This window comes from Vanessa cardui, chromosome 14, assembly GCF_905220365.1.
Source record: "Vanessa cardui chromosome 14, ilVanCard2.1, whole genome shotgun sequence".
NCBI lineage: Eukaryota > Metazoa > Arthropoda > Insecta > Lepidoptera > Nymphalidae > Vanessa > Vanessa cardui.
The window spans coordinates 9,169,328-9,189,159 of NC_061136.1; the positions used below are offsets into that span (position 1 = coordinate 9,169,328).

At 31.2% G+C, this 19,832-nt stretch overlaps 1 protein-coding gene across 1 annotated transcript; it reads left to right on the forward strand.

The window, feature by feature from the left end:
• The first annotated feature begins 2,867 nt into the window (after positions 1-2,867).
• LOC124535093 lies at positions 2,868-19,591 on the forward strand. The gene is made up of 4 exons (XM_047111153.1): positions 2,868-3,143; positions 3,876-4,049; positions 16,019-16,129; positions 18,525-19,591. Exons 1-4 carry the CDS (start codon positions 3,080-3,082, stop codon positions 18,752-18,754), a joined length of 579 nt encoding a protein of 192 aa, XP_046967109.1. The 5' UTR covers positions 2,868-3,079; the 3' UTR covers positions 18,755-19,591.
• Positions 19,592-19,832: the final 241 nt, after the last annotated feature.

The window sequence follows — 19,832 nt, forward strand, 5'->3', positions numbered from 1 at the left end:
GCCTTCAAACCTCCATATTGTTAAAGATAATTATTTAAAATAATTATGTAGGCTTAGATATTAATCGATGCTACTCAAAATGAGATAAAAAGTAGCGTGTGTCGTGTTTGCCTATTCTGTGTTCTAAGTAACCCCTTACTCCATATATACATGTTTTAATTTGTTAAAAGAATGAGAAAAATTATGGCAAAAAATGCCTATTTGACTGGTTTTTAAAATCCATTTTATATTATTTAGTAGAGGTTAAGGAACCCAGTAAAATGATTATTTTATTTGTAGTGCATATGTACCGAAAAATATCATTTTAAAATCTGCATAAGCCGTAAAATGATTATTCCCATCCTAGACATTATTGCACCTACTTTAGTGCACATCCTAAATTACTCCATCACCCGTAGCACATTCCCTGATGCTTGGAATTGTGCTCATATCATACCACTTCCCAAAAAACCTAACCCTATCAACAACTCCGATTACCGATCGATTTCCATTCTTCCGTTTCTTTCCAAAATCTTATAAAAAATAGTTTTTCAACAGTTAAACGCTTTCCTTAACAATCACTCCATCCTCGACTCTCACCAATCCGGCTTCCGCGCAGGTCATGCACGGTCAGGTACGGTCTCTGCTCTGGTAAAGGTTAGTAATGACATTCGTGCAGCCATGGATAATAAACAACTCACAATTTTAATTTTATTGGATTATAGCAACGCATTTAACTGTGTTGATCATGACATCCTTTTGAGTTTGTTAGGTTCTATTTATATATTTCCATCAGTTGTAGATTGGTTTCAATATTACTCAAAAGTCGACGACATCGTATTCGCCAAAATGAGTCTTCATGGCGTGATGTTCAGGCAGGGGTTCCTCAAGGTCAAGGTCTTATCTCCTTTACTCTTTTAAATTTTTAGTAATTCTATCACTTCATGCATTTCTTCTCTCTACCATATGTATGCAGACGATATCCAGATTTATCGATATGCAACATTAATGACGATCTTGTTTCAATCTCTGAGTGGAGTAAGCGATACGGACTTAACATCAATCCAAGTAAATCGCAGGTAATCATAATTGGTAGTCCAGGCATGATCTCGAGGGTAGCTTTATTAAATTTACCATCTGTTGAATTCAGAGGTACTACAATATCCTACTACTCCAACGTTTAAGATCTTGGTGTGTATTTAGACCAGACGTTATCATGGTCAGTACAAATAAAAGATGCCCGTAGGAAAATATTCGCTGCGTTGAGCTTATTACGGCGACTCCAATCTGTACTTCCAATTCCTACCAAAATTATACTAGCAAACTCTCTCCTTTTATCAATTCTAGATTACGCAGATGCAAGCTATCCTGATCTCACCGAGGACCAACTGAACAAACTTGAACGACTTCAAAATATTGCTATTCGATTCATATTTTGCCTATGAAAATATGACCATATTTCCGAATATCGTTCAAGACTCATTTGGTTTCTTTTACGTCTTCGCCGGAACTTGCACATTCTTTCCCTTCTGTACTGTGCGCTATTTAACTCTAGTTTTCCTACGTATTTAAAGGAAAAATTTGAACTTCGTTATAAAGATCTAAGCGGTACCTAACACTCAAAATGCCCGTACACAAAACAAAATTCGTAAGGAATTCGTTTACTATACAGGCCATAAAGTTATGGAATGCCCTCTCGGTAAACATAAAAAAGGCTCCAACAATTTCAGCTTTTAAAAGAGCCGTTAAAAACTATTACCTAAATAATAATATAAACGACTTTCATTAATTACCTTTATACAACATTTATAATGCAATTTTATCTATTTTTATATCATTTTATTATCTTAAGTATGTATTAGTGTCTATTAGAGATATATATTGTTTAAACATAATATTTATATATGTAGTAAGTATAAGTGTGTAAATATTTGTAGGTAAGTTTATGACTGCACCGCCTACGCCGATGGTTTTAAAATCTCTCTCTGATTGGGTTGTCTGGAAGAGATGGCTAATTATCCATAAGTCCGCCCGTTGTACCTGCAACACTTTTAATTAACATTTTTTTATATTCTATTTTACGTTTTTGTATGTTATTAATTTTGTGCTACTTTCTTTTTTTTGTTTTTGTTTGTGGTGTGCAATAAAGTATAATTCATTCATTCATTCATTGACACTTTATTTTTCGCATTGTCATATAGCCTATTGATTTTACAATAGACTTTGTAATAAAATATAACATTGAACGTGGAATATAAGTATTTTAAATTAAGAATAACTAAAATCATACCGTATATATTATAAATCGATATGCTATTGTATGATTTAATTGGAATGAGACTTTGAGCTTATCTATAAGGCTTGTATATCTTCATGTCGTTAGATATTTGCCTACATATGTTACTATTATTAAATGCGAGAAAATCACAAACGGTACAAATGAGTAGAATGTATTACCTGTTATTTTATAAAAGGCGAGCATAAGTATGTACAAATAAAAGTGCTTGCATAAAACTTTAATTTACCTAAGACATTTTAGTAAATTAGTTAATTAAATTAACGAGTTCAGCTTACTCATAACTGCTTTTCAGTTGATCTCTCAACCGCTAACAAAAGTAAAGGGTCTAGTAGGCACCAAATTAGTATTGTATCGTCTCATAACGGTATTATTTTGTAATATATACCTACAAGTACCACTTATAACGATTGGTCAGCATTAATTTTTTTATAAAGAATAGGCGGCATTAGAGGTCTTTAAAAAGGAAGACGTCAAACTTGAGTAATGAAATAAGTTGCTTTTAACATCTCATCTATGAAGTTTAGAGGTCAATTATATTGTGCTTTTGATTTCAATGGTAAATACGTGTTGGATGAACATTGCGCGCTTGGCTGTCCCCGAAAGAGCACGCGAGTATCGGTCTCTTGTGTAATCGAAGCCAAGAACGAGTAGTATCGCGCTTTACCGGATACAATTTTATGAATATCGTCAATGAGTCATATCTACCTGTTCGGTTCATCTTAAGTTCTGGTGTGATGTGGTGGTCTTTCAGTATGTCATAGTGATCTTCTAAAATTACAGTTAAAGTAATCCATTATCAAGATGAATACAAAAAATATTTGTCGTTGTTTAACTTTAGTGTTTTTTTCATTTCTTACAGTCATAGGTAAGATATTTTTGGTTTATCGTAGCGTTTTTAAGAAGAAATTATTTGTTTTGATTATTATTTAAAGTAAAATTGCAAGGAAAATTGAACTAAGATGAATTACAGATAAAATATTAAATGAATTTTGTTGTCTAGTTGTAAAAGAAAAAGGTATAAATAATATATCGTATTGCCTCACTTTCTACTGGAAATGTACATGTTACTTAATAAGATGTTCGCGATCATTTACTCGTCGCAATCTTCGCATTAATTAATTATACCTGCGTACGTCTTTTATCTCACTTAAGCTAGATTATTATGTGAAGCGTGACCATTATATAATGCCTAAATTTCTCAATATTGTGAGAGATGATTTACGAGTTCGTTTGCGTAAAGTAGTTATTTGAAAGAAAAAAATTACAAAATAAAAAAATTTAGCATGACTTTTTCAATCATCATTTCACAGAATTGTATTAAGTCTAAAGCTACCTAGAAGAGCCGGCAATAAGTTATTCGTTACTATTTTTAAACATTAAAAATACAAAATTATGTCATATTAAATATAACTGAATTTATGATATTCTGCCTAAAAGTCAAGAAGTATAAGAGTCAAGTTTTTTTTTATCATCTATGTTATAATCTTGTGTTGTTGTTGATTATAATATGCCTTATTTATTTGTGTATTGACAATAGAAGAATATACATGTACATGATTTTTCGTCACCTACAACTTTATCAAACCAATTTTAATAGGAGGTGTAAGAGATGGCACAAGAGTAAAGCGCTTGCGAGCCGATAGCACAGCGGTTCGCGAGCCTGCTCAAGCGCTGGACGCACCAGAACCAGAGTCGAATACTGCGCCTGCGCCGACGGCCTTCATCAATCCTTCAGTAAAGGAGTACCTTGAGTTGGGAATGGCGATACCTGGTAAGATTATATTATTAGGAGTAATGGTTTTATTAAATACTAACCAATATGTGCAATATTTTTTCTATCATTACTAAACAAAATAGCGGCGAAAGAATATTTCGCGTTAACGATTTCGGCATATGTAGGCGTTGCTTAGTTCACGTGGATTGTGGATGTTGAGGTAACTGAGTATCCTTTGAAAAAAATTGTGTTTTCGCAGGATACTCGGACACAATTTCCTTTTTAAAGTGTCTATATGAATGTTATTAACTTGATTCATGTCGTTCATTTTAAAATAGTTTCAGCTAAACGTATATCAAATTGTGTATTCAATTTTTTAATCTTTTTATTTAAAGTCATATAAAACAACAAATTTCATTCAACGCAGACGTATTTTACTCATTTAAATACATTTATTTTAGAATAAAAAATGTAATGAGTGCATATAATATATACTGAATATAAAGAAAACAGAATATAAAAATATTATTAACACATTTATTAAATAATAACTACAAGACGCATTTAAAAAACCAAACATGAAAAACATTGAAAACCAAAAAATATATTTACGAGTTGCCAGAATTAACTAACTCATTCAACTGACCAGACTATCGATACTTTTTTCCTTTATAGCTCTTCTCGCCTATAAAGGGCCCTTGAACTTGATTATAGGTACCGGTTGATCCAAGTTAAAAAATATACCTCGGATCAAGTGCCAGCAAGGTCGACGGGGATACGTTTTGTTTTCTTCTTATAGCAGTATCTGTTGATAAATGTATAGAAATATACCTGCATATATAACTATATAGCTAGGTATGGATGCAGCAGCAAAGAAAAATATATTTAATTTAACGTGATAAAACTCACTGGAGAGTTAAAACTACTAATAAAATATAACTATATTGTACTAAAAATAATAATAATTTCGTTCGATGATGAAAACTAAATTTTTGATATTTACCGAAATTTCAGTTTAGTCAATTATTTTTAATTTATACGCGTGTTTTCTTCCCTATTATAATATTATTTGTAGAATATTAATCATTGTTATAGAAAAAAAAATGTATATTTTCATAAATATAATCATTATATATTATATAAAATCAACTATTGCTGAAAATTTTCATAATATATTTTGTTATTAGGGCTCTATACGCTATATAAAGGAAGTATTAAAAATAAGTTTTTCCTTAAATAATTTAATTTTATCAAAATTTATGATCAATAATTACTATTTATTTTGAGAAAAATTGACGAGTAATACGTCAACATTCACTAACACTGCAGGAAGAGATCCTTACACCGTCAATTCTTTGCCAAGGATGGAGTCCAAAAAGTTGTATTATGTGTCACCTTTAGTAACCTATGTTGGACCAGTGGCCATGTTTATATCAGCATTTAGACGTAATCATGTTCAACTAGGCAATACATGATGAGCTAGTTACACTTAGTCAGGTGGACTACAAATGAAGCCCTACTTAACGTAAAAAGTCACAGTCTCTTTGATTGTATAAAATTATAGCTTGAAAGCTGAACCGATCAATAGGTGATGATATAATGAGTAAATTATGAGAAGATCGGCGTGAATTCGTCCAATTAATTGATTACGACATCCTGATACTGTGATCTGATTCTATGTGAGAAATATCTACCGTGTAAATACCATTGCTTAAATCGACACCAAGCTTTTAAATTTTCTATTAAATTCGTTAATGATGTTAACCAAAACTAATATGTATTATATTGGTTATTTTAGTTAGTTTATATTGCACAGCGAATGACGAGACACATAAGAAAAAATCATGATGAAAAAGCTCCATGCTTTTGTGTAATTCGATTTATACTGAAGCTCAAAAGCTTGAAATATATAATAAATTTAATTTATCTCTAATTTGTCGTAAATGCTGTATTTAGAGGAAAATTATTTACAAGCGAAACGTTGAAGCGTAAACCAGTTATGTCATAAAATAATAATCATTGACCTTAACATATAAAGAACATCTTCGTTGTTTGCTAAGTTCTCATGACTGACTCACGTTGCTCTTTATATAGAGTTAATCATTTAAGTAACAAATATACCTACCTGCACGACTTTATAACCTACTAATATTACATAGTGTGTATAAAAAAAATCAACATATTACTTTATATAACCTAAAGAAAGGTCAGACGGCTTGTGATGCTGAATCATCTCTTATAGAAATATATATCTACAGAATGTGTCATATTCTATGATTATCTATTATCTGATGATCCCTTATCTACGACTGCAAATGGCCTTGATAATGTTTTGTTTTAACTATAAGAAAAGAGTCAGAGCTTATTCCAAGCACTCTTGTCACATATTTTTATACATATTCAGTTATTCCTCATGAGGTTTTTGTAATGATTTAAGTCATAATTCTTGAGCCGGACTTATGTCCAATCTATCAATTCACGTGGTCACACCGCTCTGATATAATATGTCCAACTATGTAATTGAATTACATGATTTAACTTATGTCATACGTATCAACTTTAATTTAGATCATGCATAAGTGTGTTTTGCTGGCATCTAATTTTATGTTAAAATATACAAATCGTTCTGCAAAGACATTTAAGTCACTTGTGATATGTGTTGACCTCAATAACCAATTTAATATTTTATAAATTATTCATATTTTTATAAATAGGTGTGATAATTCTTAACCCTTGTAATTAATTGTGTGTAGGTAAGTTATACTTATTGGAAACATTGTTAATAGATTAGACATGGAATACGTCCCACGGTAATGAAATATCGTAACCTTTATCGCAAAGTTTAGCTTAAGCATATAAATTATATTGTATTTTAGAACAAAACACACCTACGGTTCGTTACTACGGTAACGTGCAGTGAGCAGCCTTGCTCTGTCGAGGCTTTGAGTTAAGCTCTTAATTGTGCTAACAATCGTCCATTATGAACGTAATCATTGTGCTCTTTTGGGAACACCATTGTATCTAGTTGTGCAATCTATTATATTATTAAAAATAGATCAAAGTATATTAATAATGACACGCATTGCGCGTTTTACATAACCTTTAAATTAATATTTTGTAATAACAAAAAATATATATATTCTAATTACTTTTTTTAGTTTCTTACTAGTCTTGTTGTATAGTTCACGCTGTCACAACAGACAGTATTTTTACTGTGGCTTTGTAGTTTATTTTGAAAACTAGTATAAAGATTAGCGATACAACAATAATAATCATTGAAAATTAATTATAAATATTCTCGAGGATTTGATTAAAAAATATTTTATGACGTATGATATCAAATAATTAATTATTATTTTTCATCCATCATACAAACTACAATTTTTATTTCAGTATACTACAATGTGAGTGTGTCGTTGCAAATGATAGTTATATTGCGATGATTGGCGATAGTATGAGAAGTAACAATTAAATTTTATGCAGTAATGCTTAAACAATATGTTTGTTTTTACTGTTTCTCAGTAAATATGCAATGCTTGTTTGTTATTTAAAGAACAATAACTTAAAAGACTATTTACCCGTATATTTAAAATATATATTCAAATGTTACATGTAAGCAGCATATGTTGTACTAATGTACTTATTCACAGCAACAAATAAAGTATAAAAAGGTCGTAACAAGTGTGTTTCATAAGCACTTCAAGTTCATTACAACATTAACACTGTTTTAAAATGAGTGTTGGAAATGCATCGTGCGATCCGCTAGTGCCTGTAGCCATTTGCGTGTCAAACAGTAGAATGCGATTAAGAAATTGCTGGCCAGTAGTTTATTGGCAATGTACACAATATGTTAGTGACGATTATCTGGGTCGTCTGCCTGTTAAGTATGATATGATTGTTGAAAATTGATAATTTGACTCATCGAAGCGTTACTCCAGAAATAGTTACAAAACAATTTCACATAAATTAAGTATAGATTTATGTACTTAATAAATAAAAAACTAGCAAAATACCAAATAGTTGCTATACGTAACGATAAATTAAAAAACTGAAACTACTTTAATATTAGTTCATTAGGACAACGATCTAACTACGGCGTGCTCTATCCGTTGTTGAGATGACGAGACTTGACAAGGGTTACTTAGATAATGCTCTTTTAAGCAAATTGCCCTGACATTCTCGATGAGCTTGAGGTCGGTGCGACGGCATTCATGCGTAGTCTAACCTGTGTGATTATCGCCTAACGAGTGAAGCAGATTAATACATTATAACTTTACAATTTTACTCAGCAGACATTTTCTTTTTAAACCAGTGCCTATCTGATATATTTTGTTATATTTTCTTTTTGTTTATTATTTTTAATTTTTAAGATAATTTATGTAAAATACCTACTTACTAGGAAACTGCTAGATCGTTTATTTGTATAATGTTAAATATTTTTGACATAATAATAAATATTATATTTTGTTTCGTTGGTGGTTTAAAGACATGGACCTTGGCCTGCTTGATCTGCGGTAATAACGCGAAAAAAAACTTCTAAGCGATATGGCACCAATCTTAATGCTTCCTGCCTGCCTTGACAAAAAAATCGGAATTGTTATTAAATGGGGAAATGCTGCTTTTTTTAACACAAACTTATATTTCTTCCAACGTTCCATACTCACATGATAAATTATATAGCTCTTATCAATTTTGATCTGTATTTGCATATTTACTTAAGTCCTTAATATATTAAATAATTCATCTGTAAATATATTTAATATGTATACGTACCAAAATGTTTATAAAAGTAATTTGTCATATATGCTTTCTTATACTGCTTGTGCGATATGTTGGCATTGCGATTTTTCTTGACACTATTTTTATTATTCTCGAATAAAGCTGTCTACCTTGCTGTTCATTGACATATAGCGAGTGAGGCATAATTATTTTCTTCGCTCACGTAACATTGGGCGTGAAAACAATGGTGTACGAAGTTTAGTTTCTACTCAATGATCATACATGCATTTAAAGATATTTGAATGTGATAACCTGTAAACGTCTTTCTACTGAGCTGAGACCTCCTCACCTTGATATAGTTTAGAACTCATTGCACTACGATGTTCCAATGTGGGTTGGCGGATACACATGTGTCGGATCTTCGTTCGATACCTAATCCTGTTGACGTATGCCTTCGCCACCTTCACGACGTATGAGATCAATTATCAACCAATTAAGAACGTGTAAATTTGCATTTGTATCCACAGTCATTGGTTAAGATTTACGCGTTCTAACCACAGGGCTCGGGCAGAGATTAACAGACAGAAATAAACCATGCCCTCTGCTGTTGTTTACTGTTTAAGGCTTGCTTGTATTTTTTGTTTACGTTGACAGGTGCATAAAAATGTTATAAAATTTTAACCGTGACCTCAGTATTATATAATTATACTTAATTATATATATGTCTGTCTGATATATGTGTATATACATATGTATGAAGGCGAAATCTGTGCCAATATTATGTTACTTAATCTGCTTGCCTTTCATCTCAATAATTGTTCTTTTCGTTATATATTGTTATAAGTGATATGGGTCGAAATTAATAATTTTTTGACATTCAGAGTTATTTGTCCTGTTTAATTTCTTTAAACCAATTGTGTAGGCACATCTACATGATAATAGAAATGTTAGCAAGTTTTGACTACTAAGAAACTTTAAATAATAATTAGAAATATTATTATGTATTTTCATTATATAATTCATTAATAATAAAAAAAACGATATGATTGCTTTACTACCAAAAATGTATAAGTATAATGTATCTATGTTGTATAAATCTTTAAATCGATCACTTGCACAGATATTTCAATCATTATTACATTATACAATTAAAATTATTATCTATGTACTTCCTTGGTGAGGCAAAATTAAGTAAGAAATAAAAGCATCGATTTTCACTTTCATAACAACTTGAGCTATAAAAAGATTTGTTTAAAATGATAACGCTCTTACTAAAGGTCTCTTGCGGCAAATTTAGTAATAAATTTTGCCTTTCCAGATATACTGACTTGCATTACTTGCTCAACCAACGTTACATTTGATAAACAAATGTCGAACTAAGTAAATCAGGAACGGAGATGCATTAAACGTACGCTTATGGAATGTGTATACGTAGATACATATGTAGATAGTTCCACAGGTTTCGCTGAACAAACTTGCGACATAACGATTATGTACGCAAATTGCGCCATTGTAAGTTAACGAGTATTAATAAAGACAACAATAATCTATCTATCTTATCCCAGTAACAATCTATTGAAATATAAAAATAAGGTGTGTTATCGTTGGATATACGAAATCTTTACAAATATAACGCTTAAGATTTACATTTGCTCATTTGAAATCCAGTCAAACTGGCTTTAGCATTGAAGATGTTTCATACTCGCCAGTGCTATTATTAATATTAAACTTGATGTTTTTAGTTTTGAAATATACATGCACGTACATATAAATTTGACATACACTTAGATGAATATATCTCGACGTTACGATGACACTGACCTAATTGTACTTTAAAAGGTATTTTGTTATAGGATTGGCAATTAGTAGGAAATAAGAAAATACGTGTAATGTATAAGTACAAGTGAATGTATATTATGTACTTATGCATTGTTTATATGTATGTGTTGTCTGAAAAATATCACTACACAAAGACAGCCTACACAGTTTATGCTTTATTGCCTCCAATATTACTTATTAGTCGTAAGTTCACTTTTTTTTGTGTGATAAAAATGATTATTATTTTATAAAAAAATATATACAATAACTAGGTTTCAGTTTCCTACGTACGTATTTGATAACATCGGTAGGTTTATTTTATAATAATCTCACAGTTTCTACGCTTATTGTCATGATGTTTAACCCGTATTTACATTATCAAGTAAATTGACCGTAGAAATAATTTAATTTTGTATTAATTTTCATGAAAGCTGAATCGTAGCCTTTATATCGATTAACAAATGCTCCTTTCTCATCAACGATTTTAATTTTGGTAATAAATTTATTAGTGAAATATTAAAACATCGCTTAAAATAATTCATTGGATTTCTAGGACAAGGGCTGTTTGGTGCCGCTATTAAATTTGAAATTACCGTGTTATAATAATATATTCGAATTATTTTAATCGAACGCAATTTAGAGAAGTTAGAATATTATTTTGCGTAATGCTTGGCAGCTTGTGTACCAAATGAATAATTTTGCAATAGCGTATGTATGTAAACATGACAAGGTTAGAAGTTTATACTACAGACTAGATACGACTTTATCTATACAATACAATTTTATAACTTTCCTTTTAATATAAAATAAAAGATCCTTACTCTATGAGTATTTTTTTTAATATATATAAATAGTAATCTTTAATAACAATTAAATGACGATAGAAATTTTCAATAGTATCCTAGCTTGATTAAAAGAATAATTACATATTTTTGGGTCCGATTTAATGATTATTTAATGGGCTTTATGCAACTCGTCTAGGCAGGTCCTATAAAACTATAATAGTAACATATTTTACCGTTAACCAGCAACAAACTGAATTAAAAGACGAAGAAACATAAAATATTAGTTCCCAACATTGGTAGCGCATCAGAGGCGAGAGGAGGATCTGTGGTCCCCTTTAACGAGACTAGAGGCGATATTCCTCCAAGTACCTGCATGGAATAATCAGGTAGTAGGTGTCACCATACTGCCATGAGTAGTATCGCACCCTGATGGTGTAAGACCCATAAGGGCCCCAGCTCATCGACGGAGTCTTCCCGTTACCGAATGTCATAAGAGCCCGCCTTGGAAGAGAGAGGCGCTGGAAAGTATCTGCAATAACAATGGCTCCGCAGACAGGGAGCTTGACGAAAGTGCCTCCTCTAACTAATTTTGCTGAAGAAGATCCGGAAGCATTCTTCAGTAATATTCGCTCCATACCTCGGCGTCCACATATCTTTACATACTATATACATGAGAGATAGAGATAAGAGGCCTCTATAAGCGGCCTTCAGTCATGAACAAAAAAGAAAGAAACATATAGTGGTATCGCTTGTTTTTAGGTAAACGGCGACAGTGAGTCTCAGATACTCCTCAAATTCATGCACACGCAAGGAGCGTACATCTAGTGAAAAAAGAAAAGGTGGCGCATTGGCGATGTAGGTTATAGAACAGCCCATGGGCTCGTAACTCGATAGTCAACATATTAAAATAATATTCAGAAATAAATTGCACATTGCATAAAAGATCATTTATATTTATAGTAATTACCATACAAATTGGATACAGATATCTAATAATACATAATTCACAATGAAGATTAAGATTTCCAAAATGAAGTATCTATATCATTACTCATAGTACAAAACAAAGTGGCTTACCGCTGTCTGTCCCTATGTACGCTTACATCTTTAAAATGACGCAACGCATTTTGGTGCGGTTTTTTTAATTGATAGAGTTATTCGAGAGGAAGGTTTTTGTATAATACCTGGACAATATAGTAACTGATAATTTTAGATGTTTCTTATGAACTGTCGTAAATAAACAAATCCTGTAGAATGTTTACTGTTAGTATTGCATTTGTGCGAAGCCGGGGCGGATCACTAGTATTTTAAAATGAGTCGAGATGGCTCAGTGGTTAGAACGCGTGCATCTTAACCGATGATTGCGGGTTCAAACCCAGGCAAGCACCGCTGATTCATGTGCTTAATTTGTCTTTATAATTCATCTCGTGCTCAGCGGTGAAGGAAAACATCGTGAGGAAACCTGCATGTGCCAATTTCATAGAAATTCTGCCACATGTGTATTCCACCAACCCGCACAGCGTGGTAGAATATGTTCCAAACCTTCTCCTCAAAAAGGGAGAGGAGGCCTTTAGCCCAGCAGTGGGAATTTACAGGCTGTTGTTGTTGTTGTTGTATATAATGCGGTAATTGAATAAGGTGTTCATTTAAATTCAGATTCGATACATCTTAAAAGAAACTTTATTTCAATGTCAATGTTAATAAAAGGTATAAATTATCACGTCAACGATTTCGACGCCTCGTCTCGAATTATTACATAAACGCAGTCCGCCTGACCTTGTTTTTGTCAGTACTCGTTCGCCAAATATAATTATTTTTATGTTGGGACATTTTATTTATTATGTTTTTCTTCATCATCTCAATTATTTAATCGGTTTTTTTATTATATAGACGTATCGATTTATATAAGAATGCCTTAAAATATGTATTAATGGCTGAAGACTTAAGAGGACGTAGTTATTAATAAAAAATGGCGAATTCAAACTTTTGTTCAAAATTATGTATGCTTCTGATTATAATTTATCTCTTGCAGTGTTTTTTGAAACTAAATAATGATAAGAATGTGTGAGATGAAATTCTGCTACAAATATATCCAACACAGAGCAGAGTGGCGAGATAAGCTTCCAGAGACCTTCTCTTTAAGGCGACATTTATCAACTCTTACTTAGTGTTTATAATTAAAAAGTAATTAAATTACAGAATATTAAAATAAATTCGTGTGATGAGATATTATGGGTGTTTTGGGACGAGTCAAACATCAAAATATTTTATAAAATAAATGTGTTATCATTTACCAAAACTAGTAAAAAATTAAATAAATAAACCATATCTCTAGATTAAAGTAATAATAAACAATTTTTATACGGACATGGATTTTTGAACATAAAATACAATAGTAAATACGAATGTCGAAAATGGTATTTACATAACTACCTCCTTTTTGAAGTCGGTTGAAAAGTAAACAGTTCGGTCAAAATCACTTAATGATATTGAAATTATAACGAAATACTACCTACTATGAAATTTTGTAAAATTGAAATTTCGTTTTATGTTATATTTAACATTTATAATTGAAGTAGCGGATGTATAAAACTTTGTAGTGCTTCCTCCTCTAAGGAGCTCTTTTCATGATCTTTAGGCCATTGATATTATTTAATAAACTAAAGCGATGTATATTATTAGTAAAATGCAATTATTATGAGGAAATATTAATTAATTTTATAAATCCTTCTCAATTACTAATTGCGACGTTGTTAAGAGTTTTAGGCGAAATAAAAAAAACTATTATATGTTGAATCTGTAGACGACTTAGTGTAATTTAGACTTAGAGTTACGTAGTTTGTATTTGTAAATGCAAGTTATTTATACAAACATACTGTTATATAACCAATGATAATAACATATCATATACATGGATATTGGTGAATATGAAAAAAGCAGTTTGTACGCAAACTTTGAAACTAGTATTCCCACAAGCTTACTAATGATCAAACAAGCGACCTAGCGAACTGTGTGAACAACTATTAGTTATTGTGCAAGTAATCCTTGTAATTGTATTTTGACTGCTGTGTAAGATAATACTTATACATTTCTCTAATATACGTTTGTAATATCAAAGAATTTAAAACAGATTTGAATTCCATAAATAAAAAAAGAACGACAGATATAGCACGTCTGTGGAGATACTTTAATAACAATAAAAATATTTATCCATATCGATTAAAATTCATGGAGCAGTTGTCTTATTTTTTAAGTTTTTTTTTAATACTTAGGTAGACTGTCAATTGGAATGGAAATTAAGAACCTCATAAATATTAAGTTTTAATGTTTAACGGTAAAATATTTGTTGAAGTCGTGGTCCACATGGATTTGATCAAAGTTCTAACATTAATTAAAATATTTAACTCGTGATGTAACAAATATCTATAATATATGATTGTATCAAATAAATACATCATTCTTTTACTAAATGTACCAATGTGTTTTGAGACAATCCCTAAGCTAGTTTCATTTACTCATAAGTTTGCAAGGGCCAAAGGTGAAATAATAGCTGCAGGCTTGTCATTAGACTAGATTCTTGTGGAGACAACTAAAGTTTTTCGAACGCGATTCGATCGATTGGATTAACGTTCACAAAAAAAATCATAATTATTATGAGAGTATTTGTTCTTATATCGACAGTAAGCAAACTTTGAAAACACGCCTACAGTTAACAGTAATTTAAAGGAATTTGAGAAAATAAATAATAGTATAACTTCCAACATTTTTATCGGAACGTAAGGCTCATCAAATATTATGATGGATGTAAATCTCGGAAGTTTATCATCTTTGATGCGACAATATAATGAAAACCAATAGTAATCGATCAGACCGGTGAAAGTGGTTCTATGGCAGACTTTCCTAAACGTTGAGATAACTACCGCAAGCTGTTATGCAGACGTTCGTGTCCGGGGATACCGTCAATCGCAGTAGACTTAAAAGTGTTTATTTAAAACGACAAGTTAAAGAGAATGCAGTATGTTTTAGATTTATTTTAAAGTATAAGAAATTGTACCGTGTCTTAAAATATTGCTTAAGTCGTGCACAAAGATGTTTAGGATTTCGTTATATTTATTTTATTTGTAAATGTATTTCTGTTTTCCTAAAATATAAAAAAAATCACAACAATATTTGACGACAAACATTGTTATGTATTTTTTTGAAGGCTATGACATTATCAAGGCAAATATATTTGTAATTCAGAGGTCAAGCAATTTTCGTATATATGATAATTCTTTTGAAACATTGTCGCATAGCGACTTCCGATAATATTACTGGAACTTAAAGAAAAACTGTATAAATTTTTGTTGTTGATGTTTTTATTTATTTATTTAGGGTTACTCGGCTAATCAGTCATTTTCAATAAATCACAAATCCTGAATTAACTATAACTGACTACCACTTATTAAGCAACGTTGACATGATATTTACTAATAAAAATTAATATGTAAATACTAATTTGTATTTGTATTCGTGCCTAAACCATAGTTTATATTATATTGATACCTAGCGAAGGTTTCTTATATTTTAGACGTGTATAACTGGAAAATTATAAAAATAAGTAATCCATTGTTATACATATTTGAATTTGTGAAGTTTTATAACGTCTTTAGATGGTCGACTGAATTGCTCAGTTAAATTTAATGTGTGTTATGTGTCTTCCAGGTAAACCAGGGACAGATTATCCTGTACTAGGGGCCGTTCCTTACACCAACTTCTATTGTGATGAACAAGCATATCCAGGTTTCTTCGCAGATATGGAAACACGTTGTCAAGGTAGGTTATTACTTTTTAGTATTTGTACCTATGTATAATTGTTCTTTGAGGTATATGGTATGCCAAATAAAAAAATATAAATCTTTTTAAATAAAACGTAGGTGTGCGGTTTAATACTAATGGCTCACACGTCTGAGTAGGTATTAGCTATTCATCATGTATTCTACCGCCAAATAGCAGTAGTTAGTACTGTTGTGTTTCAATTCGAAGGGTGAATAAACCAGTATAAACACTAAAGGTACAAGAGTAATAACATCTCAGGTTGGAGTTACACTGGTTATATTAGAAATACCTAAAACTTCACACGGTGCTAATGTCATTACGAAATGGTGACCACTTTGCGCATTTAGCCATCCACCACCAGTTCTACAAATTAAATTAATTATAAAGGTTACGTCATTATAAAATAATAGTCACAAAAACAAAACGTGATGATTTGGAGATCGAATGATAAATCGTTACGGGTCAGATCATTAATATATTTTTAAATATATATGTTACTCATTATCCTTGACATATTAATGCTACAGAAACAAATGTTTCTTAATAAATGTAATAAAGGATGTGTATCTACTTCGAGCGGTCATCGCGGATGTATTTGAAAATTATCATGTTGACAATTTACATAATCAAATAACTTTAAATATTTAATTATATTTCCCCGTCACAGATAACATAAGTTAAAATCAGAACTATAACAGTACTTTATTAAATGTATATATTCTATAGGTATGAATATAAACAAATAAATGATGTTTTATATGTATAGTATGTGTATCGCGTACCTAATCCACTATAATCCGATCAAGTTGACACTTTGTACAATTGTTGACGATAGTGTGAAGGTTCTTGACATTGCATGTGGTACAATGCCATGGTTGGTGGTGCATTGCCAATGTAAGGGATCGTTAATTTTTCTTACCGAGCCAATGTCTATGGGCGGTGATAGCCACTTACCACTTGGCCCATTTGCCAGTAATAGGTGGGCTGACTTCTAATGATAAAAAGTATTAACTTGTCAATTGTATATTGAATGAATTTGTAAACGTGGGTCGTGCACAATTGTTTAACAAAACTCTTTGTGCCTACCACTTTTGGTACATGACCTTGTATCTTTTGAGATGATTAGGATATACGTGGCCTTATAAACTAAGGTCACGTAATTATTATGAAGAATCATGCGGAAGTATAACGATCGTAAATTATTAGTTCGATACCGTGAGATCCTTTTAGATGATATAATTTAACAAAAAATACATCTTATTTTATTTTATCTCATTTTACGAAACTGTGGCAGAGTCCACAGAGCAACAATAATGATGACTATTTGAGATTAAATGAGTTCTTTCCTTGTTTTGGTATCGACTAATGCATGTACAACATTTAACTTTTTAACGTTAATATAAATTTAGTAACTTGAAAAGGTCATATAAAATATATCTGACTTTTTACACAACTGTCATTAAAATAGGGTGTTTGGAATTTAACTGTGAGTTTTAAAAGTTTATTTTGCCAATGTTTTGAAGGTATTATTGAGTAAGTTATTTTATGTTCAGAAACAAGTAAAATAAATTTGACAGCCTGTATATTACCCACTGTTGGGCCAAAGCTCCTCATGAGAAGATTTTCTTATTCCAACACTAGGTTCCAATTCTGGTTAATGGCTACACATGTGCCAAAATTTCGTCGATATTAGAGACGTGCAGGTGTCTTCATTGCGTTTTTCATTTACTGCCGAGCATGAGATGAATTATAAATACAAATTAAACACATGAAAACTTAGTGGAGCTTGCCTGGATTTGAGCGCGCAATTTTCGATTAAGATGCATGCGTTCTAACCACGGTTATCTCGACTCTATCTGAAATGAAACAAGCAATTAATGGTAATGTTGCGTTTATAAAGTATTACATGCGTTTTTAATTTTTGATATTATAAATTGGATAATATCAACTTATATCAATACTCGTTGAAGATATTTGTGTTACATTGGTTGGTCGTATCGTGTTGATCTATAAAATATTTTTTATTAATCGAATTCGTTGATCCTAAGATAAGCGCGTTTAACAAAAAGTTTTAGTTTACACATAAGCATTGTTATAGTTTGACCATGAAAGACTTTTCCATGGTATATAAACTTGCATGAACTATTATTTAATGGTATTAATTTTGCCGTTTATTTACAAACTTGTATAATAAGACAAGGAGGATCGATCATTAGATACATAAAGAACAAAAACCGTTTATTAATTTCTAAATGAATGGTGCTTCAATTTTTATTAAACGTTTAATTTTAATTATTTTCTGATGTAAAAATAATTCGACTTCTTACTCAGATTTATGGTTTAGTTCATGAAGTAATTAAACGTATATATTTGTTTTCTTTTTTATTTTCAGCTTGGCATTACTGCGACATAGATGGTCGCCAAGCGTCATTCCTCTGCCCGAACGGCACGGTCTTCTCACAGGGAGTGGCGTCCTGTGACTGGTGGTTTAACGTGAGATGTTCCCTATCGCCGGCGCTGTACCCACTCAACGCGAGGCTGTACCGACGGAGGAAGAAGCAAACCCGACCCAAACCGCACAGGGTCATAGACAAGAAGCTTATTGACGAAATATTTTTGTAAAAATAACAATAGAAATCTGTAAAATAGATAGTTTAAGTATCATTAATTCTCGACACATTTTCTTAGATTTTAAACTCAGACTAGTGTTATAATGCGATAGTCCCTCTGATTGTGATTTCATAAGGATTGAACCAATCGTAGGGAAATCATAATAATCTGGTAGGTACTTATTGTAAGGACACAAGCGTATAATTTGTATAAATAATGGGCTCTACGCGTAAAGTAAATTTGATGCAGACACAGTCGCGGGTAGCGATGAACTGGCTGATTTAGGTTTTTTTTTATAGCATCGTTAGGTATATAGTTTTCGAATAATTTTCCAAGCTTATACGAGTTAAGTGAATTATCAATGAGCGGAAAGTTAACCCTCATTAATTCATACCTAGTCGTTTTTATTTCCTGGAATTTAACATTTTTACAAATAAACAGATTTTTTTTCTCTGTGTGTCACTCACATTCCTTTTTATTATTGGGAACACTATAGTAAATATATCTGAATAAATATGAAACAAGATCTAATGGTCACCTAATTTGGTTTTGTACTTAAATGAGAATTAAAAAGAAATGACATCAATTAGATTAGCTTAAAAACGAAAAAAAAAAAATTAGTATATAAGTCTAAGCTGTAATGAGAAATCCGACAACTTAATTTTAATAAATCTACATCGAGATCACAATTATGTCGACAACGAATATTAATTGATTTTAACTAATTTTCATATTGGATTTCTTTTTTGTGCGTCATAATTTGTTATGAATTAAATATCTTCCAATTTAGTCTAAGCATAATAGAATATTGAAGTGTAAATACATTTTCTATTAAACTGACTTTAAGATTAATTGAATTTTTACCTTCCTTACGAAATTAAATTGCAATAGATATAAAATATTATTATTATATATATTTAGTACTATCTGGTCCACCAAATAATGTTATCATTTTATGAATTGTAAGACGGTCATATTGTTCTCCTATTTTTTCTTCTTACTTTCTTATGATATAAGTGACAAACAGGCTGGATTTTGGAAAGTGATTACCACCGCTCAGTAACATGTGCAACATCAAGGTCCCCGCAAG

Coding starts and splice junctions, on each gene's coding strand:
- LOC124535093 (XM_047111153.1), top strand. CDS start 3,080: ATGAATACAAAAAATATTTGTCGTTGTTTAACTTTAGTGTTTTTTTCA. Junction 3,144..3,875: donor TTCATTTCTTACAGTCATAG/GTAAGATATTTT, acceptor CAATTTTAATAG/GAGGTGTAAGAGATGGCACA. Junction 4,050..16,018: donor GTTGGGAATGGCGATACCTG/GTAAGATTATAT, acceptor TGTGTCTTCCAG/GTAAACCAGGGACAGATTAT.